Raw genomic sequence first — 21,345 nt, forward strand, 5'->3', positions numbered from 1 at the left:
AGCCTCACCTAATACGTGTTTCTTTGCCTTCTGCCCTGCAGCTGTGTAAAACCCTAGATGAATGTGTATCTTCTGTTCCTTAGAGTTGTTAGTTACTTGGGAGCTGCCCACCAGCTGATGATAATTAAACTTTTTATCTTCCAGAAACAATCCTTGATTTACTGGCCTCCATTCAAATGGAAGACATGGGTGGGAGAATTACTCTCCAGAATGATCTGAGTATCTTTGGGCTAAGGAATTTTCCGATGACTGCCTGGGGCCTTTGTTATATAGTGCTTACTATATGCCAGACACTATGCTACATGCTTTACAATTATTATCTTATTTCATACTCAAAACAAGCCTGAGAGATAGGTGCTATTATTATCTCCATTTTACAAGAAAATTAAGGCAAACAGAGGTTAAATGACTTGGCCAGGGTCACGTAATGATTCAGTGACTGAATCCAGATTTGAACTCAGATCTTCCTGACTCCAGGACTGGCCCTTTATCCATTGTACCACCTTGCAGCCTCATCAGTTGAGGGATGGTTGAACAAATTAAGCTAAATGAATGTACTGGAATACTGCTAGAGGATATGTATGGAAGAAAATGTAAATACTTGACAATTGAAAAAAAATGTAATAAAAAATACACTTCCAAAAAATAATAGTCTGAGTTGATCAGTGAAAGTTTATTAAGGCTTGGATTTCCATTCAGATCACTGCCCTCCCGTCTGCCCCTGCTCCGAAAAGGTCTTTGGCTGCCTGGTAGAGCTTGAGTGCACTTTATATCATGATGGTGCTGTAGTTGTTTTCATTCTTCCTTCTCTTTCCATCTTATCCCCATTTTTACTGCCATCAGCACTCTGAGACCCTCAAACTCCAAGCATTCATTCAAGGCCCACTCAATAAAAACATGTTATAGTTCCTTGATCACAAAGATGAAAAGGAACTACAAATTCCAGATTTCTTAGTGAGGTTTCAGACCGCTTGGACTAACAGGAGAAAAGTTTTTGCCCCAAAACACCATTGTACTACAATGAGGCAGGATAATTCTTTGGGGACAATGATACACACATGCATGTATATATGCACGCACACATACATACATACACATATATACACATATGTGTATGTATATATGTATATATTTGCGTGTATATATGTATGCATGCATATGTGTATGTATGTATACATACATACACACACATACATACATACATACATGGACTTCATACTGTGGGGATTTTCAAAATTGTCCAATCTGTGAGAAAAAACAAAACAAAACACTGAGGCAGAGCTTTAAGTCAATGGCACCTTATCAAAGAGTCCATGGCCCCCTCTAATAAAGAAGACCTCAGATCTTTCTCACAATCTGAGATGCCCACTTTCTCCAGGGCCTTAGTTTTATAGTGCTTGATATCTGGACAATACAGGTGGAATAGGCCAAAAATACAGAGTCTGGTGGATAGATTTTCCCCTTGACCCTCCAGGAGGGTCTGCACAAAATAAAGAATCCCATTGGTTGACAAATGGGCTAGTGAGCAGATCTTCACAGACCTATTTTGACCTTCCAGAAGGTCCTACCAAAATTGATGAGCAGGCTGGTGGCGTTGGGCTGATAAATGGATGTCAAAACCTCTACATGGGCTGACAGGCTGGTAGAAGGGCAAGCCAAAGTCTGACAACCAGGTAGCTTATTGGCTGTGTGCTCATGGTTGTCTCCCCATGTCAGGTAATAGATGGACAGCAAGGGACCAATAGGCAACAAAAATAGCTAGGGGACTTTCCATGTAATAGAGTCACCTCTGTCACACTGGGCTTGGTCACCATAACAAGGAAAAACAAGGGTGGAGATCCTCTAGTTAGTTTCCTCTGATTAAGCAAGTGAAACACAGTTCTGAGGTCTACTATCAGAACTTAAAATCACTCCCCCTATGGGATCATATCAAACTGATTAACGCTGATTGGAATAAAATAGAGGTCTGATAAATCATCTACCACGTTATATATACATATGGATATATGGATATATGTGTGTGTATGATATAGAAGATGTCCAGATAGAAATTAAGTTTTACTAGGAAGAGAGCATGTCCAACTGTCTAACTATCATGGAAGGCTTAAAGGAGAAATTTCAGAGTATATAAAGCAAGCAACAAGAATATTTGGATACCAGTCAATAGTGTAGGTTAGTTTAAACAGAAATTATACTGAGGGGAGAAATACGAAGGGAGGGAGGAACATTAAGGCACCAAATGTTAGAAGGCTTTATATGTAAGGCAAAAGAGTTAGACATTACTTGTTAGGTCATAGGGAATCCTAGAAATCTTCCATACGAGTGACATAGCCATATGTATTTATACAGAAGATTACTATGACAGTAATGTTAAGAATGGATTAGAATATGATGAAATTATAAGACAAATTTCTGAATGTGAAAGTGAATAGAGGGTGATCAGGCCTTACTGTGAAAATCTTGGGACACCAGGTCACATTCTTTCTAATTTTGTGGTATCATTCATTCATTCATTTATCTTTCTATTCATTTATCTATCTATCCATTTATTGAGGGTAGAATAGGGCTACATGCTCAATTTCTATGTATCTTTAAGAATAGAATTTAACAAAAGGGTAAACTGAGGCAATTTTCTGAGAACATCATTTGTTAATATGCAACCTGACAATAATAAAAGACGTTCTTGATAGAACTTTTGAGAAACACAGTTCCAAGCAAGAATAATCTTAGGCTAGCAGTAACCAATAGATTGGGTCATTGGCACCTCTTGATGACAAAAGACCCTGAGCAAGATCTGATAGGGTCTTTTATAACAATTAGCAAGTTGACAGAGCAAAATCTTGAGCAGTTTAAGCGTGTCTTCTTCTGATTGGCTATTAATTACATAGAAAGGATTGAGTTTACATCATTTGGACTTCCCCTGGAAAAGGCAAGGCAATCTCAATTGGTAATGAGGAGATGGGTTAAGAGTTTTCAGGGTTCCCTATTCATCATTGCAGATGTGTGTGGGAAGGCAAAACTAATCCTCAGGTTAAAGGATTAATCTGAAGCTGGGAAAGTGGGATGGCCTTCAGATGTGGCAGACAGATTAATGGGGAGGTGGGTTAAAAATCTTCAGCTCTTCCTGCTGAGAATACGACTTGCTCATGAGACTCAGCTGCCTGCAGCACTCTGGAAGAAAGAATCTATCTCCACCCAGACTACTCCAGCCTCCAGTTTGACTTGTAACCTCAAGGAATGGAAAAATTTAACTCTGGGCCTCTGCCTTCTTCTCTGAGGGGTGGGTGTGGGGGGAGAAGGCAGACTAACTGTTCTTAAGACCCACTTCCAGAGCTACCATTCTCAGATGTAATTATCTGTGAGTGCTGAGGCATCATACAATGGCCAAAAATAAGGAAAGTGAGTTTATTGTATGTCAGATTATAACAGCTGGCATCTCTAACACTTTCAGGCTTGCCAAAGACTTCACATAGTTTTTCTTATTTGATCCTGACAATAACCCAGGGATGTAGATCCTGTTGTTATCTCCATTTTGCAGATGAGGAAACTGAGGCTGAGAGGAGTGCCAGTAACTAGCAAGCTGGGATTTCCATGCAGAGAACCCAAGGCCTTCTGACTTCCAAGGTCAGAGTTCTTTCTACCATGCCACTCTGTCTCTCTAAGCTGAATCTCTTAAGTGCTGTGGTCCTTGAGCCCATACCCAGTGCCACATTCTCTAGCAGCTTCATATGTTTCCTTGGTCAATCACAATTATTCAGTCATTTTTGTTATGACTTATGTCTTACGCTTTGTGACCCCATTTGAGTTTTTCTTGGTCCATTTCCTTCTCCAGCTCATTTTACAGATGGGGAAATTGAGTCAAACAGAATTAGTGACTTGCCCAGGGTCTCACAGCTGGTGAATGATTGAGGCCAGATTTGAACTTGGGTCTTCCTGACTCCAGGCCTGGCATTCTATCCACTGTGCCACCTAGCTGCCTAAATCCAACTCACTTGCATGTCATGGCATTGCATCCCTGATGAGGTCCTCTTCAAGAAGGAAGGACAAACAACAATAACAGGAATAAGTTGAACAATGAGGGGGGTGTTTCAAAGGCTTGGGCCTAATGCTTTAAGGGCTGGAATCCACCTAGATCAAATTACTTAGTCAGAGGTAAGCTCTGAGTTGTGTTGAAGAGAATGTCCTTGGAGGATTAGACCAATCTCATCAGCAGTCCTTCAGAGACTGACTGATCTACAAGGACTGGGCTTTGAATGAGGAAGTAAAAAGAGAAAAAGCCTAAATCCCTATGTTAATAATTGGCTATTAAGAATAGAAAAATAATAATTTCTCTCAATGTGTATGTAGAGAGATAAGTAGAGTTAGAGATTATATAGATGGACATGAATATAGATATATACTTAAGCAAAGCATTTGGTGCCATCACCTTATGCTATCTGATAGGTATGAGTTGGTAGTTCAGTGTTGTTTTAATTTGCATTTCTCTAATCAATAGTGATTTAGAGAATTTTTTCTTATGACTATAGATAGCTTTAATTTCTTCATCTGAAAACTGCCTGTTCATATCCTTTGATCATTTATCATTTGGGAAACGACTTTTGTTCTTATAAATTTGACTCAGTTGTCTATATATTTTGGAAATAAAATACTTTATCAGAAATAATGGCTGTACAAATTATTTCCCAGCTCTTTGCTTTCCTTCTAGTCTTGGTTGCATTGGCTTTGTTTGTGCAAACACTTTTTAAATTTAATGTAATCAAAATTCTCCATTTCGCATTTCATAATGTTTTTTATTTCTTGCTTGGTCATAAATTCTTTTTCCCATAGATCTGATAGGTAAGTTATTCCTTGCTCTTTCAATTTGCATATGGTGTGACCCTTTGTGTCTAAATCACATACCTATTTTAACCTTACTTTCATATACAGTGTGAGATGTTGGTCTATGACTAGTTTCTGCCATACCATTTTCCAGTTTCCCAGCAGTTTTTGTCAAAGAATGATTTCTTATCCTAGAAGCTAGAGTTTGGGTTTATCAAACAGTAGATTACTATAGTCCTTTTTTTTTTTTAACTGTGTATTGCTTATATAGCTTATTCCACTGATCCACCACTGTATTTCTTGGCCTATACCAAATAGTTCTGATGATTGCTTCTTTATAATACAGTTTTAGATTTGGTATAGCTACGCCAAATTCTGTCTGTTCCTCCGTCACTTCTTCCCTTGAGATGGTAAGCAATTTGACTTTGGTAATACATGTGCAATTATACAAAATGTATTTCTATATTAGTCATGTTGGAAAAAAAAATATAGACAAAAAAAACCCATGAAAAAGTGAAAAGTAGTATGATTTAATCTTTATTCACACTTGATCAGTTCTTTCTCTGGAGGTGGATAGGATTTTTCATCATGGGTCTTTTGGAATTATCTTGGATCATTGTATTACTGAGAATAGCTAGGTCATTCACAGCTGATCATCACACAATATTTCTTTTACTGTGTACAATATTCTCCTGTTTCTGCTCAATTCATTTTATATTAGTTCATGCATATAATGTAAGTGTTTTCAGGTTTTTTTCCTGAAAGTATCCTGCTCATTATTCCTTATAGCACAATAGTATTCCATGACATTCACATACCACAAGTTGTTCAGCCATTCCCCAAGTGATGGGCATCCCCTCAATTTCCAATTATTTGCCACCACAAAAAGAGCTGCTTTAAATATTTTTGTACAAATAGGTCTTTTTCCCTTTTTTTCAAAAAGTCTATTTGGGAGAGAGAGACCTAGTGATATTACTGGATCAAAGGGTATGCACAGTTTTATAGCTCTTTGAGCATAGTTTCAAATTGCTCCCCAGAATGGTTGGATCACTTTACATCTCTACCAACAGCTTATTAGTGTCCCAGTTTTCCCACATGCCCTCCAACATTTATCATTTTCTTTGTCTCTTATTGGCCAATTTGACAAATATGAGATATTATCTCAGCATTGTTTTTAATTGTGTTTGTCTAATAGCAATTTAAAGCATTTTTTTTTCATATGACTGCTGATAGCTTTGAGTACTTTATCTGAAAATTGCCTGTTCATATCCCTTCATCATTTATTAATTGGGGAATTACTTTGATTCTTATATATTTGACTCACTTCTCTAAGCTATTCCACTGATTCACCACTCTCAGCTAGTATCAGATTGTTTTGATAGCTACTACTTTATAATATAGTTTGAGATTTGGTACAACTAGGCCACCTTTTTCTTTTTATTCTTTTTAAAAAATTTTATCAATTTATTTTGATTTATCAACAATCACTTCCATATGCTTCTGAGTTAAAAATTTTTCTCCCCTTCCTCCTCCCCACCCTCCCCAAGACAGCACACAATCTGATACAGTCTTTACATTTATATACCCATTAAACATATTTTCACATTAGTGAAGTTGTAAGCAAAAATTAAAACCAATAGGAGGAACCATCAGAAAGATGAAACAAAACTCAACAGAAGGTAAAAATAAGTGATAGCAATTCGACTTCCATAGTTCTTTCCTTGGATGTGGACAGCATTTTCCAACCCGAGGCCTCTGGAGATGTCTTAGATTCTTGTATGCTGAGAAGGGTTCAGTTTAACAATATTAGTCATTGCACAACGTGGCTGTTATTGTGTACAAAGTCCTCTTGGTTCTGCTCACTTCACTCAGCATCAGACCATACAAGTCTTTCCAGGTTTTTCTGAAGTCAGCCTGTTCATCATTTCTTATAGCACAATAGTATTCCATTACATTCATATACCACAAGTTGCTCAGCCATTCCCCAATTGATGGGCATCCTCTCAATTTCCAATTCTTTTAGGCCACCTTTTTTTTCACATTTTTCTTCACTGATGCCCTTGATAGTCTTGAATTTTGTCGTTCTAGATGAATTTGGATATTATTTTTCCTAGTTCCCTAAAATAATTTTTGGTAGCTTGATTGTTATGCCACTGAATAAGTGAATTAATTTTGGTAGAATTATAATTTTATTATATTGGCTTAGCCTAACCATGAGCAATTGATACTTTCCAATTGTTTAGATGAGATCTTATCTGTGAGAAAACTGTTATGTAATTGTGTTTGTATAGTTCTTGGGTTTCCCCTTTCAGGTAGACTTGTAAGTATTTTATTTTGTCTGTAGTTATTTTAAATGGAATTTCTCTTTTCATCTTTTGCTGCTGGACCTTGTAGTTAATATACAGAAATGCTAATGATTTATATGGTTTTATTTTATATCCTGCAGCTTTGCCAAAGTTAATTATTTCAAGTAGATTTTTGATTGATTCTCTAGGATTCTCTAAGTATACTATCAATCATTTGCAAAGAGTGATAGTTTTGTTTACTTACTGCCTATTCTAATTCCTTCATTTTTTTTTCCTTCTCCTATCCCTGTAACTAACATTTCAAGTACAACATTGAATAATAATGGTGATAATGAGAATCCTTGCTTCACCCCTGATCTTATTGGGAAATCTTCTAGCTTATCCCCATTAAACATGATTGCTGATGATTTTAGATAGATAATACTTATCATTTTAAGGAAAGCACCATTTATTCCTTTGTTCTGTAGTGTTTTTAATAGGAATGGATGTTGTATTTTGTCAAAAGCTTTTTGTACATATATTGAGATAATCATATGATTTCTGTTGGTTTTGTTATTGACATGGTCAATTATGCCAATAGCTTTCATAATATTGAACCAGCCCTACATTCCTGGTACAAATGTATGGTATGATCTTTGTGGTATATTCTACTCTATATCTCTATCTATTCTGTATATTGTATAGTAATATTCTTGCTAGTATTTTATTAAAACAACTTTCAATAATATTCATTAGGGAAACTGGTATACAGTTTTCTTTCTCTGATTTTACTCATCCTTGTTTAGGTATCAACACCATATTCATGTGATAAAAGGAATTTTGGACGATTCCTTCTTGGCCTATTTTCTCAAATAGTTTATATAGTATTAGAATCACATACTATTGGAATTAAGTCTCAAGCTTCTTGCACTGAAGGCATGAGGCTTTGCTGCTGGCCTGCACAGGAGGTTTGCTGCTGGCCTACCTGGAGGGTGCATGCCTTTGCTGCTGGCCTTGCTCCTGACTTCCTGGAACTGCGGCTTTGTGATGGCTTTCCCAGATGCTGCTTGCTCTGAACGGTGCTCCCCTTTTATCCAAGTGAGACCGATGTTTTCTGCTGACCTTTTAAGTTGTCTTGGGATGGAAAATTATTTCACCCAATCCTTTTGATGGTTCTCCTTCTCCAGAATTCATTTTGAGGCATTATTTTATAGTTGCTTGGAGGTGAATTTGGGAGAGTTCAAGTAAGTTCCTGTCTTCTTCCACTATCTTGGCCCAGCCCTCTCCCCAGTAAATAACTCTTGGACACATTCATTTTTACTCCTGTAACCATGGACCAACAATGAAAAAATTTCTGTCAGCTAAAATCTCCATGGGACATTATTTGAGACAAATTCCATCTCTATGTCCAAAGAATACTGACCATAAGAGAGTTTTACCTGGCTCCATAGGCTTTAAAATGTTAAATATCTAGGGAAGAGAAGAAATGGAAAGGGCTGGGAGGAGAGAGAGGCATGGCTGGTAAAAACAACAAAAGGGGAGAATATGAGGGATTCTGGGCACTTAGCAATTCCATGTTCTAAGAGTAGAAAGACCTAGCACTGAGCATCAAGTGGACAATACAGAGCCTCTCATAAAGTTTGTAGAGAGTGCATTCTCTTGTGTGATGTCATATTGGTAAAGTCATGGGCCTGAGAGCCTGAGTGCTGTCCTGAGAAATCACAGAATTTCAAATAAGAAAGGGGCTATCAGAGTTTCCTGAGTTTAGTGCAATTGATGAATGCATCACCATTGGCACCACAGGATGTCAACTCATCATACACAGGTAAATTGAGCTCGTATCTATAGTATAATTTGCTATTTCAGATTAATGATCTCAAGATTTCTCTCCCTTGAGAGGCCAGAAAAGGCAAACATGATGAAGAATAGTAATAACAACAATAAAAATAATATCTAACATTTTTACAGCATTTTAAGTTTCTCAAAGAATTTTACAAAGATTATCTGTGATCTTCACAAGAACCCTGGGAGGTAGGTATTATTGTTATTATCCCAATTTTACAAATGATGGCACTGAGGCAGAATGAGGTTAAGTGAATTGCCTAACTTCTACAGCTACCAAGTATCTGAGGTAGAATTTTTACTCAGGTCTTCTTGACTGCAAGGTCCGGAACTTGATCTGCATCACCTAACTGTATTATATCAGGATTTTATTGGACTAGAAGCTTTAACCTTCTCCATACAGCCAGGTAGTACTTAGGAACTTGAGAATCACTGAAAATTAGAACAAAGGGACTACAAGCTGGAAAGCGTGGGCAGCTAGGAAGGGAGAGATATGAACCAGCCAGGGAGTCAGCTTCTCCAACTGCATATGCAATACAAAAATAGAATTCAGTGAGTAAAAGGATACAAATATACTGACCAACAGTAGTATGGTTTGGGAGGCTCTGGTCTCGGGGCTGCTACTAGGTGTGAGGTTATTGTCGTGAATATACTGGACTCTCTGGTGGTGTCTGCACAAGACAAAAACCAAATATCCACTAGTCCCCACCATGATTCCTACACACAAAACATCAGGAAGGGACATTATGAATACACATACTGCAATATTAAATGAAACATCAAATGTAATAGACCAATAAATGAAATCCAGTCTATCAGTGATGTTTTTGCTTCCCATTGGACCTTTGACATATAAAAGAAGAATGTAATTTGTCAGCAGATGAAAAGTCCAGCACAAGAAACAGATGAGGGCAATGCACTGTGGGGCTCTAGCTTTGAGTTTTGCCCACTTGGAGCTTCTTGGACTTAAAGTGATGGCTTGGAAGCCGCTCAGGAGGCAAGTGGTACAGAGAGAAAGGTTCTGGGTCACTAGGTGAAGGTAAAAGACAAATTTACATCCCATATCATCCAAGAAATTGTTGAGCCCCAAAGCAGCCAATGTCTGAGGGATCCCTTTGGAGAGAAGCACTAAGTCATTGACAAAGGCCAAGTGGCATAGAAGCAAGTCTATGGGCCTCAGCCTGGGACCAATGAAGAAAATGATGATATAAAGGCCCAGTAGGAAGGAGTTTCCCAGGGCCCCAAATCCAGTCTGAAAGAGAAAAAAGAGCCTTAATACTATGCCATTAGAAATCATTTTCTTTTTGTTAATGGAAGGCAAAAAGCAGTCAGAAACAGTAAATCTTTGATTGTTCATAAATACGAGGAGCAGAAGATATGTCCTGAGATGAGGGAGACAATTCTCTTTTCCAGTATAAGTCACCATGGACTATTCATTCCATCCAAAAGAGTCTGATGGGAATATCTTTCAGTGCTTCCTGATGGACCATTGAGAGGATAGTATTAATTAGAAAATCTCTGATGTCATTTTTTGCCCTTTATTTCTAGAAGATTCTTCTTTGAAATGTTTATAGGTTGAGTTCTTCTTTGGTGAAATGGTTAAATAATATAATCCTTATAAGGTGCCAGTAGAAACCTTAATACCTAGAAGCTGCCTAGTACTTAGGAATCAGCACCTAGAAGGTATTTGTGATAGGGGGGAATAATTGGTTGAATCTATGATGTCATATCATATTTTAGGTTTGATAGTTCTACATCAAACAGGATTCAGGTTCATGTCTATCAGCATGATGGCAGTCATGGAAATTAGTTGCTCAGTAATATTGCATTTTGTTGTAATCCTCTATAGGTGCTAGAGACAAGAAGAATCTAATAATTGCTTTCCCAGTCCCTCTTCTCTCTCTCTTTCTCTGTCTCTATGTATGTGCATCTATCTTTCTCTCTGCATCTCTTTCTGTCTCTGTCTATCTATGTCTCTCTGTCTCTTTCTGTCTTTCTCTTTGTCTCTTTTCTCTTTCTCTCTCTCTCTCTCTCTCTCTCTCTCTCTCTCTCTCTCTCTCTCTCTCTCTCTCTCTCTTTCTCTCTTCCACCCTCCCCTCTCCTAACTCATGCCAAATTGATTGTTTTCAGTATCACTTTCTTAGAATACTGTTTGATATGTGGTATTGTTATTTCTCCTTCCTTCTCACTTTGCTTTTTTCATTATTTCTTTTGAGATTCTAGACATTTTGCCCATTCATATTATTTTCTCTACCTATAATAATGTCTCTTTGCTAATGTGATTGATATGGCCCAAAATAAGTAAATTAAAATATGTAGTGTTGACATTTTTATTATACTCACTCTTAATATCCATGACAATTAACATTTCTGCAAATTATTTTAGTCTGTTTTTATTTCTTTTAAGAGTGTTTCCTTGTTGGATTTCTGTAATTCCTTGGTGCATGTTCATAGACATATTTCTAAACAGTTGGGGATTTTTACATCCTATTGTTATTTTGAGTGGAATTTCTCTTTCTAATTCTTTCCTCATTCCCTTCCTAAGTTTATTTTTTTTTTTTATTGTGCTATATTCTTACCTGGAAATTTACCCTGGAAAAATTCAAAGGAAATACTTTGGGGTTTCTCATGCTGTATATCCCTACCTCGCGACAGCCCTCAAGTTGCCTTTTGGGACCTCACTTTTAGCCACGAGCAGAGGCTGTCCATGCTTTATCCCCACAATACCTTAAGTTTTGCTTCAGATTCTCGAGCCATTGCCAACATCTGCCACATGGTTACCTCTCTACTCTCATTTTCGGTTTTCTTTATGCGGTGCCTTATCCGCTAGAATATACGTTTCTTGAGTACAAGAACTTCCTTCCTGTTTGCTTGCATTTGTGTCTGCAGCACTTAACAATATTTCTGGCATGTAGTAAGCACTTAAATAATTATTGCCTTGTTCCCTGTCAGATTTTGTTAGTAAAATATAGGAATGCTAATCATTTATGTAAATTTATTTTGTATCCTACAACTCATTAAATTTATTGATTGGATTAATTTTGTTTATTTTTAAGGTATCTTAAAGAAATGACATCATCCATAAAAGTCATATTTTAATAACTTTTGTCTGTGCTTATTATTCTTTCAATTCTTTATTTTTCATCTTATTTCTGACATTTTTAGCGGTGTGTTAAATAGTACTGGTAATAATAGGCATCCTTGCTTTATCCTAGATCATATTGGAAAGGTCTCTAATTTTTATCTATAACATATAATGTTTACTCTTGGGTTTGGGTAGATGAAATTCCCTATACTGAGGAAAAGTCTATTTTTTCACTATTTTCTTACTTTTAAAATAGATTTTAATGCTAGTTTCTCTCAGATCCCCTTTTAGCATCTATTTTAATCAAATTTCAGTATTTATAAGAGGAATACTATTTATTATGTTTATAATTTCCATTTGGTTGAATCAATACTGCATTCCTGATAAAAACAGAACCTGATTATAGTATATAATCTAATATATTGCTGTCACCTACTTGTTAATTTTTATTAATTTTGTGTGTGTTAATGTTCATTAGGGATAGTGCTTTGTACTTTCTCTGTTTTTTTCTCTCTTGTTTAAATGTCAGAACCATATCTGTATTCAAAAAGAGATTGGAAGAGATTCTAATTATCATAAATGGTTTGTATAATATCAGAAATAATTTTTCTTTGACTTTTTGTTAGATTTAAAAGTGAATTTTATCCGCTACTGCTGTATGCACCCCTTCTTGTTTGGGAATTATTTTGTTGCTTGTTAAATTTCTCTTTTCTAATATAGAATTTTTAAAATAATCCATTTGTTTTGCTAACCTGAGTATTTAAATTTTGTAAGGATTCATCAATTTGCTCTACTTTGTCAGGGATTTTCTTATTAATTTTACCCATAACTGTGGGAAAGGAGTTACAGGTAATTTTCTTTATTCTTTATTGTGAGACCTTTTTAATTTTTATAAGATCAATTTTTCTCATTTTTCAGTCAAATTAGCTAATTGCTAACCTATTTAATTTAGAGAAATTCTTTATCTTCCCTTGGCCTCAGTGTTCATGTCTGTTAAATGAGTGGGTTGAAGCAGATTGCTTTTAAAATCCCTTCTAGTCCTGCAAATTATCCCATAGTCCTGTAAAACTAAGGGGGGGGGGAAGAAAAAAGACAGTTATATGTTTAAGGCTTCCTGAGTACAGTATAATCTTATGTAGACATAGTATGAAGTTCTAGACAGTGTAAAAACTAAAAAGCCTCTGAACTTTCCACAAACCTTATCCATCAAGTTGTAAATCTTTCACAAACACATAGATGGACAGAAACTGGGGGATATAATTGCATAAGAAATGGAGCACCAACGGGGTAGCCTTGGGGTTATAGCTCTGTTACTTTGATGATCTTAAAGTTTTCCATGAAACAAAGATCAAATACCTCATGCTTGGTGCTTAAGAAAATATTCCAATCTTTTTAATATCAACTTCATTCTAGTGGTTATTTTCCTAAGAGCCATATACTACTGCAATATAGAGACTTGAAATCAGTCAAATTGTGACTGATTCAAGCGGCAATGGAAATGTTCATTTGAAGAGAAAGAGGAAGAGATGACAACTTGTTTGCAACAAATAATAGCCCAAGATACCAATTATCAATGATGTTATGAGATCCAAATACTTTGAAGTTTAAAAGTGTTGTTACGTAGTGAGATTAAAGAATAACTAATGAACATTTCATATGATACAAGAGTATTTTACAATGTATATAAAACTAAAGGAAAGTGTGGAGCATAGTGGGTGAATACTCCCATCATTTTATAGTAGAGCATGGCTAGGTATCTTCTAGGATGAGTGATTTTTTGTGTTTGCAGAGACCCAATTGATGAGGTCACAAATTCTTTGATGTATTTAGGTGATCATTATGTTAATATAAATGAATGTGTCTAGCTAAAACTTAGGGATAAAGGGGAGTTTTGAGAAGTTTGATATATCCAATTGTCTGTGGTCTGGCTAGAACATGGATTTGGAGTAAAATTACTCTTGTAATCATGAATAATGTGGAAATATCTTTAACATAATTGTACATGTATAACCTATATCAGATTGCTTGCTGCCTTGGTGAGGGCAGAGGGAGAAAAATTTGTAATTCAAAATCTTACAAAAATAAATGTTGAAAACTTTCTTCACATGGAATTGGAAAAAAATAAAATACTTTTGAGTGCAATAGAAAAAGAGGAATTGCTCTTGTAATGAAGAATGTGCCACACAATGGGTGGCTTTAATAATTATGTATTAATTATTCTTAAATTGTAAATTAGGAAGAAAGCACCAAAATTGTGGTGGTTGATATCCAAAAGAAATGATATTTGGTTGCTAAGAGAACATAAGCTGGCCTTGAAAAAATGTCAAAACCATTTTCACAAATGTTTAATTGAACCCTGGAGACAATTTTTATCATCAGATATTTTAAAGCTATAAATTTCTTCTGGCTAGTTGCATTTAGTCCTCTGTGTTCTTTCATGATGTGCTTGTGATGATCACTAATTAACCTGAAGGAAGCTACCTGACTGCTTGTGGACCTAAAGGGGCAAGCATGCGACTATTCCAGTAGAAATAAATATTTGTATGAAGTGAAATTTCTGGGACCTCCTATCTTTCTAATAAAAATCTCTCTCTTTTGAAGGGTCATTATCCATTTCCTACCCACCATGTATGTATGTTTCCAACTGATTCTTCCCTGACCTTCTCTTCTTCTAAGTTCTTTTGGTGATCTCATCAACTCCTATTGGTTCAATATCATGCTGATGACTTCAGTATCTAAGTATCAAGCCTTCACTGCTCCTCTAAAATCCAGTCTCTCCGTACAGACTACAAGACTGAAAATCTGATCTTGGATGTTCCATGGTAATGTCAACCTTAATATGTCTAGAAGAGAACACATTGCATTCCCCTGCACCCTTTACCTACTCTATCTTGCAGCTTCCCTATTTGAGTGGAAAGCCTCATTATTCTTTTTGTCACCCAAATGTGTAACAGAGATAATTTTCCCAATTCATCAAATTTCCTCATTTTCTTTATCTAATCAGTTGCCAGCCCTTTTCCATTCTACTTTTAAAATCACTGAATCATTCTCATCTTAATATTCATAACACAACCACCCAAGTTTTAGCCTTCATTGAATATTCCTTAACTAAATAATTGTGACAGTTACTTCCCAAAAGATAAATGGTCAAAGATATAAACAGGAAGTTTTCAAAAGAGAGGAATCCAAATTCCATATGTCCAAATCTACATGGCCAAAATCAGTAATAATTAGAGAAATTAAAAATAATCATATTGGAAAAAATGATGTAAGGGGAAAATAGCAATTGTTGAAGGGGCTATAGGGAAAGAGGCATATTCATGTTATTGGAGCTATGAATTGTTCTAGCCATTCTGAAAAGTAATTTGGAACAATGCCCTAGAAGTCATTAAACTCCATCTCTACCTCTGCAAATAGCTTTCCCATCCTGGAAATTTCAATACTCTGATATTCACTCCCCTGTTACATTTTCAATCAAAACTCCTATTTTATGTTCATAAAATAAAGTACCCTCACTCATTTTCATACTCAACCTCAAAATCCTTTTTGTGATCCCTTCTATTTTTAGAGATCTATTTTTAATTGATCTGATGTTTGCAATATAATTTTTTCCTTTCAAAATTTTGCAGCTTTGGAATAAACACTTTATTTGTTTTAATTATGGAGATTATTAGTAAAGTTCATACCCTGGAAGATTATTTCATAAAGGAATCTCTCCACGGTCACTGCAGTGCCAATTCAACTCACTTTTAAAATTTCCTCATCTGCTTTCTCCTAAACATACTCCCATACTTTCCAGTTCCCTCTTATGTTCAGCTATCTTCCCTTAGTGTCTAAGCCACCTGAGGATATGGTTTGTCTTGCTTGCTTGCTTCAAATTGTATCTGCAGAACTTACCACCATGGCTAGTGAATAATAAATTTAATAAATAGTCTATCTATTTATCTCAATTATTAATCCATCTGATACAGCTATAACCTAAATTGGTCTATACTACCAAAAAGGAAAGGGAACCATATATACATATACATATGCATGTACACATCCACATATATATAAACATATTTGTGTACATGGCTCTCTTTCATCATTCTTTTATCTAGAGGTCGAAGAAACCTGATTATATATGCATGTGTATTATACATATACCCATTATATGTACATATGTGCATAAACACACACACATACATATGTTATGTCCACATATGTAAATATATATATGTGTATGTATGTACATATATATATATATATATATAATCAGTTTTTGTTGTCATAAAAGAGATGTGGAAAACTAGTGGAGTGCCTATCAACTTGAAAATAGGTAAACAAATTATAGTATGAGAATGTAATGAAAAAATTATTATACCAAAAGAAATAACAAAATAGAACATTTCAGAGAAACCTGGTAAAACTTGTAGGAACCAAGCAGAACTAAGAGAATAATGTATTGTATGAAATATTATAAAGAAAACAACTTTAAAGACTTTATAACTCTGATCAACGCAAATTCCAATCAGAGTTCTAGAGGACTGAGGATGAAGCACGTTACCCACCTTGAGAAAGAGAGGGAATGGACTCGAAGTTGAGTAACAATTTATGTTGAGACATAACAAATTTGGGAATTTATTTTGTGTGACATTCTTATTTGTTATAAGAGTTTGTTTTTTTTAAATATTTACCCCCTTGGAGCAGGTGGGTGGTGCAGTGGATAGAGTACCGGCCCTGAAGTCAAGAGGACCTAAGTTCAAATCCGGCCTCAGACACATAACACTTACTAGCTATGTGACCCTGGCCAAGTCACTTCTCCATTGCCTGGACAAAAAACTTCCCCAATTAGGAAGCAGATGAGAAGAAGAGAGGGAATAGTTATAGCATAGGCAGCAGCAACAACAAAAAATACAGAAAAAGAGGCTCACTGAAGCATCTTTTGGGAAAAAAATATGCAGAAGAGAAGGAATACCCCCCCAAAAAAAAACTAGAGATGAGATATGACAGATGTGGAAGTTGAGAATTAAATTTGTTATGTATTTATAAAGGAAATCATATTGAATCTAATAGAGATCCATAGTTTCTTATTCAATCCTCATTGTTCTGTTTTGCTAGGTTCTGCTAGGTATTATTGATCTTAATTCAAGTGTAATAGATCTTGAGAATAAGGCAATAAAAGAGAAGAAAACAAAAGGAATTTGATTTAAAGGTGAATGAGGAAAAACCCAGGAGAAGAATGAAAAACAGCAGGATATGACGTGAAGAAGAATGTAAGATGGAAAAGGATCCAAATAGAAATAAAGGTAGAGAGTCAATGACATTAGATGAAGGAAAGGGAAGAAGTCATCAACAAAGATTTATTAAGCATGTACTGTGTGAAGACACCATACACTGAAATACAAAGAAAGGCAAAAAGAATCCCTGATCTCATGGAGCTCACAGGCTACTTTTGGATAAAACATGCAAACAAGTACACACAAAAAATGATATATGTTGGATAAATTAGGGATAATTAATGAAGAGAAGGCAGTATTGTTAAAAGCATATCAGGAAAGCCTTCTTGCAGAAATCAACATTTTACCTGGGACCTAACAGAAGACAGAAAATTGTTAATACAGGGAAGAAGAGGTAGACAATTTCATGCATGGAGTACAGGCTGTGAAAATGCCCAGAGCTGAAAAAAAAGAAATGTTTTCTTTGTGGAATAGCAAGTACATTATCACTGTAATGTGGAATACATGGATGAGGTAAGTAAGATTTAAGAAGGTTGCCAATGTAGGAAAAAGGCAAGTTATAAAAGACTTTAAAGCCAAATAGATGATTTTATATTTGATGTGGGAGAGTTTATTGACCTAAGACTTATGCCTTTTGAAGATCAGTCTGGCAGTTGAGTAGAAGATGGATTGGAGTGAAGAGAGATTTGACACTAGGAGACCAACCAGCAGGCTATTGCAATTCTCCACTCATGAGGTGATGAGAGTATATACCAAGGTGGTGGCATTGTAAGACACAAGAAGGGAATGTATTAAATAGACGTCACAAAAGTAGACTCAATAGCCTTGGCAACAAAGGGAATACTGGGGTGGGGGCGGGGCGGTGAGAGAGAAGGGTGAGTAGAGGATAATGCCTTGTTCAAATCCTGGGTGACTGAGAAGATGGTGGTACCAAAAAAAAAAAAAGGAAAATAAAGATGAGAGAAATTATTGTGATGGGGGAGATAATGAGTTCAGTTTGGAATATGTTGAGTTTAGATGCTTCCAAGATATCCAATTCAAAATGCCTAAAATTCAATGAATACATTAACTAGAGGTCAGGATAGATATAAGGAGTGGATAAGAGGGGGCAGCTAGGGGGCACAGCGGATAGAGCACCGGCCCTGGATTCAGGAGGACCTGAGTTCAAAACAGGCCTCAGACACATAACACTTACTAGCTGTGTGACCCTGGGCAAGTCACTTAACCCCCATTGCCCAACCAAAAAAAAAGAAAAGAAAAGAAAAGAAAAAGAAAAGGAGTGGATAAGGATGTATGAGAATCATTAACATAGAAATGATAGTTGACTCCATGGGAGATGAAATTACCAAACCAAATGTCATCCTTTGTATTTGAAGAGTACAAAATGACATCAAGATATTGAGGTGTGTTTGACTTATACAGTGTGTTTGACTGTGGCTGATCAGACTAAAATTAGCTGAGAAGGTTCTACTACTCAGAAAGCTGTCATGCACAAATAGTCCATGAGAATATTTGGAATGGTAAAGCCTCTAGATTTGTGCATCTCACATTTCTTTGGAGCTTAAGTGTTTTGCTAATAGATCATAGCACCTTATTTGATGTGGGCATGCACACAATCCTGTTTCGTTCCACTAGTCACTGACAAAGCATAAGAATATCATCCTTTATCCAGAATCTTTAAAAGCATGCCATCATAAAACTAGTATACAAGTTGGAGGTGTGTCGCCTGCTTGCCTTGTGGGTAGGAGCCAGTCGTTTGTGCTGTCCTAGCAGAGAACATTACAATTGAGGACCAGCTGTCCTCAGAAAGATGCTGCAGGTTCAGTGCCTGTGCAGTGGGAGCTGGGGAGGGGGGAGTGGTGCGTTACATCAGATCTCTCCTTGAAAGAGATTTTACAAGATCTGTGCATAGAACTTTCCAAAGCACACAGGCTACAGCAGCCTCCAGAAACTCCTTTGCTGCTGATGACAAGGTCATAGTTCATATTCCTAAGGATCGCCCTGTCTCCTCCTACAATGAATGGTACCCACTTGAGGAGGTGATGTAGACAGAGTTGAAAATGTCTGCGTTTCACCATTCACTGTGGAAGTTAAGGCCAACACATATGAAAAGTTTTGGCCATTTTACCAGCAGCATGGAGGCCAGTATTTTCCCAAGGAGGATCTGGAAAAGGCTTTTGCTGAAAATGAAGAAATGTGCAATATTTTGAAAATGGAAGCAGTGACTATTAGGAGGCCTGATCCCATTGATTGGTCTTTCAAGTACAGAACACCAGATTTTGAGTCTACAGTATAGTGCAATGCCCAGAGACATTGATTGTAGTTGGAAATGAAATCATTGAAACTTCCATGGCATGGCATGCATGCTTCTTTGAGTATTGAGCATACAGATCAATTATCAAAGATTATTTCCATTGTGGAGCTAAGTGGACAGTGGCTCCTAAGCCCACAATGGCTGATGAGCTTTATGTCCAGGATTATCCAATCTGTTCTGTAGAAGACAGACACAAATTGGCTGCTCAGGGAAAATTTGTGACAACTGAATATGAGTCATGTTTTGATACTGCTGCCTTCATTTGAGCTGGAAGAGATATTTTTTCATGAAGAAGCCAGGTAACTAATTACCTGGGCATTGAGTGGATGCATAGGCATCTTGCTCCTGACTGTAGGGTGCATGTCATCTCCTTTAAAGATCCCAATCCAATGCATATTGATGCCACCTTCAATATCATTGGACCTGGTCTTGTGCTTTCCAATCCTGACAGGTCTTGTCATCAGATTGAACTTCTCAAGAAAGCAGGATGGACTATAGTTACTCCTTCAACTCCAATTATCTCAGATGACCAGCCACTGTGGATGTCATCCAAATGGCTCTCCACAAATGTCTTAATGTTGGATGAAAACTGTGTTATGGTAGATGCCAACAAAGTTCCAATTCAAAAAATGTTTGAAAAACTGGGTATTTCAACAATCAAAGCTAATATCCATAATGCCAATTCACTGGGAGGAGGTTTCCATTGTTGGACCTGTGGTATTCGTTGACGTGGCACCCTTCAATCCTACTTTGACTAAAACTAGCCGGATGAGTGGTGGTGGCTGCTTAGCTTGAAATAAGCCTGGCAAGCTTAGGTATAAGCTTCATTCTACTGCTTAAACAAATGCATGAGCTAGCTATATAGTGCTTTAAGCAATCATGCCTTTAACCAGAGTCTTGAAACTAGTTTATTCTCACTCTCTTCCATATAAGGGAGAAAACTTAATTGCTAAGTCTTTGGGCTGACTTTTTGAAACACTTTGTTTCTACTCCTGAAGTCCTATTCACCTTGGCTTCAAGTGTGAACTTAACAATGTGTTTCAAGGCAAAGGTTAACTGCTAGAATAACTTGGCCACTAACGTTTATCCATTTGCCTCTGTTTAATTTTCTATCCAGAAGGCAGCTTGAAATGATAACTCTGAATTGAGCATTCTTCTCTGTTAAGTAGTGGTATATATGTCACTTTTTTTTCAAAATAAGAAAAATACTTAAGTAGTCACATTTTAAGTGGCACCAGATAACCAACAGTATTTTGGTTTATTTTTTATTTCCATTTTTTAAGATAGGCTAAAGTATGCAAACATCAAAGGGAATTCTCCAGGAATTTTGTTAATATTCTCATCTCAACATTTAACATTAGTGTTATTTGCTTCTAAAAACATTTTCATATGACTTACCTCATTTCAAAGGAAATGTTTTGTCCACATTTCCTATTATTTCTAAGATTCTTACAGAAATATTCAATGAAGCAAGATATAACTGCGATTTCCCATCTCTAACTTTTTGGTGTGTTAAGTAGCTATACACTACTACATCAGCAAGTTCCCTTTCTCTGGTAAGTTAAGGTATATTTACATAAGTGCAGATTCTTTAAAGCGTAGCTGAGAGATAAGAGCATTCACTAATTAATGGAAAAGAACCCATATGCATACATATGGCCTGGTTTTAATGTGAGATAGTATGCATATATTTTTTATGCTAATAAAAATTTTTGTGTTCAAAACAAACAAACAAAAAAACCTGGTATACAATACTGATGAACTTCTCCAGGCAACCAA

The 21,345-nt window shown here is 36.3% G+C and overlaps 1 protein-coding gene and 1 pseudogene across 1 annotated transcript; one reads left to right on the forward strand and one right to left on the reverse strand.

Moving 5' to 3' along the window:
* Positions 1 to 9,384: 9,384 nt before the first annotated feature.
* On the reverse strand, positions 9,385 to 10,242 carry LOC110200523 (vomeronasal type-1 receptor 1-like). The gene has a single exon (XM_078146618.1). It carries the CDS (start codon positions 10,240 to 10,242, stop codon positions 9,385 to 9,387), a length of 858 nt encoding a protein of 285 aa, XP_078002744.1.
* Positions 10,243 to 19,062: 8,820 nt separating this feature from the next.
* Positions 19,063 to 20,324, forward strand: LOC110200473 (glycine amidinotransferase, mitochondrial pseudogene; annotated as a pseudogene).
* Positions 20,325 to 21,345: the final 1,021 nt, after the last annotated feature.

This window comes from Phascolarctos cinereus, unplaced genomic scaffold (assembly GCF_003287225.1).
Source record: "Phascolarctos cinereus isolate Bilbo 61053 unplaced genomic scaffold, phaCin_HiC Scaffold_726;HRSCAF=1367, whole genome shotgun sequence".
NCBI classification, from domain to species: Eukaryota; Metazoa; Chordata; class Mammalia; order Diprotodontia; family Phascolarctidae; genus Phascolarctos; species Phascolarctos cinereus.